Source organism: Dermacentor andersoni, chromosome 6 (genome assembly GCF_023375885.2).
Source record: "Dermacentor andersoni chromosome 6, qqDerAnde1_hic_scaffold, whole genome shotgun sequence".
NCBI classification, from domain to species: domain Eukaryota; kingdom Metazoa; phylum Arthropoda; class Arachnida; order Ixodida; family Ixodidae; genus Dermacentor; species Dermacentor andersoni.
Window position 1 is genome coordinate 21,977,092 of NC_092819.1, and position 6,469 is coordinate 21,983,560.

At 43.6% G+C, this 6,469-nt stretch overlaps 1 protein-coding gene across 3 annotated transcripts in view; it reads left to right on the forward strand.

Annotated features, from left to right (window-relative positions):
- LOC126521346 (lysine-specific demethylase 5A-like) overlaps positions 1 to 2,370 on the forward strand; it is a 69,084-nt gene extending 66,714 nt beyond the window's left edge. For all 3 annotated transcript variants that reach the window (XM_050170023.3, XM_050170024.3, XM_050170026.2), the window contains one exon: positions 239 to 2,370. In XM_050170023.3, coding sequence (XP_050025980.1) covers positions 239 to 555 — 317 coding nt within the window. In that variant the 3' untranslated portion in view covers positions 556 to 2,370. The remainder of the gene's footprint in view (positions 1 to 238) is intronic.
- Positions 2,371 to 6,469: the final 4,099 nt, after the last annotated feature.

A 6,469-nucleotide genomic window follows, 5' to 3' on the forward strand; every position in this document is an offset into this window, starting at 1 on the left:
ATCTATGATCTCACTAAAACCTATGATGTCACTTGACTTAACAGTGCTGGTGTTCCGAAATTATGGAATTATGGCTTTTGTTTTCTTTTCTAGTTATGAATCTTTAACAGTGAAATTATTGCAAATGGAGTTTTAAAGGAATAGCAACCTAAAGCGATTTAATGTATCTGTTTAGTGTCCCTTTAACAGGAATCTTGCCAAGACCAGAGCAGTCACAATAATTTGTGTTGCTTTCCAGGTGAGGCGGTAAACTGGGTGCAGTGTGATGGAGGCTGCGAACAGTGGTTCCACCTGCTCTGCGTGGGTCTGAGCATGAATGAAGTGAAAGACAATGAGGACTATTACTGCCCACAGTGCAGTCAGCCCGATGCTAAAGCCTCGAGTCGCAGCAGCCAGCATGACTTTAATGGGAACGGGGAGTCATCAGAGTTGCCCGACGAAATGGCAGACTCTGCATCGCCAGTGCCAGCGGAAGCCGAAGATTCCAGCGGCGTGACTGTTCCCACAATCTCTGAGCCTCCGACTGCTGCTGCACTCGTAACAGCGGCCGTGTGAAGTGTTGTCTAGTTTTGTTCTTGTTGAAATAAGTGAGGGGTGTGGGGGATGCTGTCGCGTTTAAAGAATTTAGAGAAACGCATTATCACAAATGGTTGAGCCTCAGGTATGGATGATGTGCTGTAAAAGTTGGGGAAAGATGCGTGTTGGATTGTGTTGTAGTGAGATTTCAAAGTTTGTGTGGCTGCGTCGTTCCGGTCATTGTGGTGTTCATTATTTTCGCATGTGTGTAATGGGGGCATGTGAACTGATTTATGGAGGGGAGCCTATTTGATTTCTACCCACCTGTGCAGTCACCGGCATATAAGCTTTTCCACCCTCGGTCCTCTTTCATAGCAGAATCGGAAAGCGTCCCCCGTTTCTCGTGGTTTTTCCTTTTCATCTTTTTCATTATGGCTTGAATTGAACTGCCGCTGTTTCTTGCTCTGTGGAGCATTCTCGTGCACTTCCGTTTTGTTCATCAGTAATATCTTTCACTGCATATGCTGCTCTCTCTTGTTTAACATTGCATACTGCTGCATAAGCCCTGCATGCACATCTCGTCTATAGGTGCGTTTAGGTGTGTTGTGCTTGCTTCACTAAGGAAGCGTTATTGTAATATTGGTGCGTGGGACGCACTTGTGCACTCACGCACACACTTGAGGTAACACTTGCAAGCCTTCCCTCCTAGACAAACCGTCAGCAGCCAGCACCATTTGTACATATATACATACATTGAATGTCATATAAGACCTATACGAAAACCATAAAAATAACAAAAAAAAGGATAAAGACCTGTATTATTAGATGATCATGGTGCTTGCTGTTGTTCCTCACCATGTGACCACGTTGTGTTCGTTTGTCACTTCTGGTTTAGTGTGTACATGTACAGTCAGCATGCAGGACGTCACACAAAAGCAAGAGCAGGTAGAGCTCTGTGGCACAAGCATCTCTGATCACGGAGACATCTTGGCGATGTTGCAGTTTGTTTTAGCGAGTGGTGCCCTGTTAATCATTTATTCGACGTTGTCATAGCGCGCACTTTTTCATTCGTACAACCTCCATTCAACCCAATTTTGTGTGTTTCGCTGGTGCATCTATACAAGTAGTCATGATGAGGACGAACAAAACAAACAATTGCACTGTGCCCCCTTCTCTGACAAAATAACTTCATTGAGGGGGGGAGGCCACGATTGACTCTGGGTGTACACCTTTTCGTTCATATTTCTTGGCATGTGCATGAACGAGGATATGGCACTGCATTTCTCATTACTGCATTCATCAGCTTGCTTGTACCACTTGTATGATAGGTTTGAAGCTCTGGCAGAGAAAAAAAGCCACGTTTTATTTATTTTCATTGTGTTATATTGTGGCTCCAAGGTTAAGTGAGCGATGAGGTTTCAAACCCTTCCTCCCTTTATTATTATATATATATTTTTTTAGGTATGGTTTTGTGCAATCCTTGTTTTGTACTTTTTTTCGTCGAGTAGCAGTGGATCACATAATCGTGACTTCTTTTTTTCTGTTTGAGCCTTCTTGGTTACAAAGCAAACTGGCAAATCATGTTAGAACATATATGTGCACCTTGCATGGAATCGTAGATTTTTTTTTCCTCATGTAATTGTGCAGGTCTGTAAAAGGAAAAGTGCATTTATCAAAGGCTCGAGAATTCTTTTCATGTCGGTAATAGCATGGTTTACGCAGCAGAGAAAATGTTTTTGTTCCTGTGTTTGACATGTGATTTCACGCAAGCTGCTGTTAGACAAGAAAATACTTGAAACTAATTAGGTCTATCTGTCTCTTTTTGTACATATGCAGTAAAAATTTTCTGGAGAACACTGTGTTTTGTTTTTGTTTTCTTAATAACAGAACATCTCACAATACATATTCATATATGTTCTTGTTCATGTGTTGATAGAAATGTATAGCTGATTTGGCTGCTGAATAAGTGCACCTGTTTTGCAGACAACACAATAGGACACAACTGTTACATGTAAGTACTGCTTTTGCAGAAATTTAATGGCGAGGGATGGTGGGGGGGGGGGGGGGGGGGGCAGTCGAAATTCACTTTTAAAACTTGGAAGTGGGCATATTTATGATAATTAATACGCAGACAAATGGTGCTCTGCACAACTAAATTGTGATGAACCAAATGTTTGAAAGTACTACTACCAGACATAATATTAATGGTTTACAGTATTGCACATGAAAGGCGCTAAAGAAGTGAATGAAGTTACATCTACGAGTCTTTGCTTAAACAACTGTCCTGTACGCACGCATATTTTGAACAAGTGGCAATTTTGGCAGTTTGTGCTGTTTAATATGTTTGGGTGTACTTATCCATTTCATTCAGCATAATGTACAAGGTACAAGGCTCTTGACTACCCTGCATGGCATGCACCATATAGAATTACAAAATAAAATGTTAAAGGTGCTTAAGAAGGGCTTGGAATCGGGCTGGAAATGATAGCTGTCAGTTCAGGACAGATACCGGGTTTTAAATGGTGTCCACCAGTTTGCACAAATTGACCTATCAGCGACGGCTCCTTCAGAAACATGGTATCGAATATCTCTTTCATATATGAAGTTTTGACAGTAATGAATGCGTACACATTAGTGCATGGTGGCCCGTAATGCAAGAACCAGAATGACTTATCGGTGACTTTTTAAAGGGCCTTGCATTGGTGGAGTTCCCAGCAGGTGGATTCCTTTTTTGACCTCCTCTGCCACTTTATCATTGCTGTTGCATTCCTCTACGCAGGGCTAACCAGCTATGACCCAGTGACAACAATGATGTTCTATGGATATCCTCTAAACATCCAGTTCCAGGACAATAATATCCTAGTTTGTGTCGAATATTTCCTGCAGGCATCTCTCACATGATCATTTGGCCGCGCTTTCCGTGTCCTGTGAACACCCTTTGCATGTATGCAAGGGACATCATGTGGACATGCTGCATACATTTGACATATTCCAGGGCCTTTTGCACTGTGTTTGCCACAAGGACCATTATGATTGCAGCGCACAATCTGTGCCAGATGCAATGGGCAGAACGCCTATACATCAAGAAGATGTATACGCTGTGTGCACACTGTATACGCACGTGTGTGGAAGTTCAGCACATATATTTTTCTAGGCCTTCCACCCAAGCACACTTAAGCGGCTTATTGAACTAATTGAAGTTTTCAAAATAAATTGCATCGGAGAACTTGTAAAGAGCGACGTACACGAGCTGCACGCACACACAGCTTCGGATTGTGATTTGAACATGCGAGAAAACGCAATTCTATTACAAGGAACTTGGACAAAGCCTCGATTCAAGGACATATATTCATGTGTATATAAAAAAACGGTGCATTACCTTAGGACATCCATGCTAGGACATCCGAAACGGGTTCATGTACAGTAGGTTTGGGACATCCGTGGTAGGATGTCCAAAACAGGACGTCTGGGAGACGTGCTATTTGTCACTGATCGAAATGCTTCATGGGCATTGGGGCCTGGTTTGGATGTCATATGGACGAAGTCTTTTCACTGGGGTATGTATTGCAAGATGTCCCGGGCCTGTCTTGTTCTGTGGTGGAGCCCATAAAGGTTTCTACCAAAAAGTAAAATAACACTAGCGAAAGAGAAACGAAGACTCCTATGGAGTAAAGGCTATACTTTAATGTATTGAAAGTGGTTGCTGCAGGAGCCGGAAAAGCCTTCACGCTGCCCCATCTCCGACGCCTACCAGAAAATTGCAGTTGGCATCCTACGGGACGATAGTGGCAGCATAAAGAGAACAAGTGGTTCTAATGACTATCTAATGGCAGTAGAGCTAAAAGGCTGTTCCTGTTCCTTAATGACCTGGCGCAATCCACTCTGGGTGATTGGCCATGATTTGTGTGGCTCAAAGGCGTCTAAATCGAATGGAAACATACCACGTTTTACTTTGCAACGGCCCATAGAATTAATACAAAACTCTATGCAGCTACTACTGGAAGCGAAGTTTTTGTTATGTAGGGCCGGCTATTCGCAACTTTCACCGACTGTAGGGGGCGCCACTACTTATCCAACCTGGCTGTCGATCCTATGGTCGATCCCTGGTCGATCCGATGATCACCTGCGCAGAGATGTCATCAGTTGGTTCTTTATTCTATGACGTCGTTAGGGTGGCTAGAAGGCCCCTTCTAGCCACCCTAACGTCGTTGCCTGTGTTTTTTTGGTCTCTGGTTGCCACCGCTGACCCACGATAGAATAATTTTGCGTGGCACTGCACTTATCGTTCAGGAAGCAGCTGACGCATGAGTGCATAATGGCACACTATGTCACGAATGCACTGCCTCATAATTAATATATCGGGAAAAATCTACGACACATTGAGCCAAGCACTTCACTTTCGATAGCAATCGAGCCCGACTGGAATCTAATTTATATCCCAAATAATTCCCTTCTGCATCTTTCGCAAACGAGCCAGTCGCGATCGACGAATCTGATCGCAATCGTAAGTGCCCGTACGACACCGATCATGTGGAGCACTTCCCATCGCGATACTGGTTCTCCTCAACAACGACCGTAAAGAGTACCAATTGTACAAACGGAGAATACGAACATTCTTCTTTCTCAAATACCCTGTTTACACGTACGTGAATGCGAGACTGTCTAACGGGTGATCGAGTAAGGTTAATTCGAGGGTTTTACGTGCCAAAACGGGCTTTCCGATGCGCGGGTTCACAACCATAGAGTTTCTAAAAATACCCTAGAGGGAAATGTGGCGCTAGTGTCTACGGGGGTTCTCATGCGCGTTGCCTCAACCTACATGGGAATGATGGGAAGTACAGGCTTCGGATTGACTTCGGTCTTTAGACTAGTGGCGTTTGTTTCTGGCGCAGTAAACAAAGCTATACTCAAATATTATCGCGTAAAATCTAATTCTATTTCTGCAGTATGTTATATAATGTACAACACGCTGCATAAACTTTGTATGACTTTGAGATGGAAGCATGGTTTACTATGGTTTGTCACCAGGACACACCAGGGTATGCATACTTGTGCGATTCTGTTCCTAATTTAACGCCAAAGAATAATTATTTATTCATTTTTTTCAACAGCAAAACAACCGTGCAAGTACTTATATAAAAAATACTCATCATGTATTTCTGGAAATAAAAATGTTGTATTGTGACAAAGTGTTGCGCCCTTGAGTGGAATGCTACAAGTGTCGTCTGCTACGACGCCTGCTCGCTGCAAACGCGAGTCTTTTCTCGCAGACGACAGGCACTTGCGAACTCTCTCGCTCTTTCGAAAGGTTGCGTCGGCTGTCACGATTGCTGAACGTCTTCAAGTACTTTTAAGCACATCTGCTGCAGTGCTAGCTAGGACGCTAGTGGCCTCCTACGAGTATGCTGCATCATATTTTATATTGGCGTACCGCTTCCGAAGCGTTACAGCGTGGCTTTGCGGGTACCCATTGTGCGACACTAGACTACAGCTAGGAAGCAGCTATCTTTCCTACCACAAGTAAGTTTGTGTTCTCAAAGTCCTAAGACACGCATTTCAATGAGCACATAAATGAGCACATAATGAAGCCCTCAATAAAATTTGATTGTCAAGCCACTAGAAGTACAACTGTATATGTTTTGTATCAGTAGTGCCTTCTTTGTCCTATTCTGAAGTTTCATAAAGCACGTAACGCTACAGTGCCAACGTAACACACTTAACAAACAAAGGTCCAAACGCTCAAAACATGTTCTTTCAACGTTTACGATGCCGCCGCTTTCTCGTCACGGCTTCGACGCCACACCGCGACACAAGCATCGTCCCAGTCGCTGGCCCAGCGCGCTATCGCCACTCCGAGCAACATAACAAATGTTGAATTCCAATGGCAGATCCAGATCAAGTTTTTCTGCTCTGTATGGAGCAATCCTATTCCAATGGCAGAATGGGAGCGTGA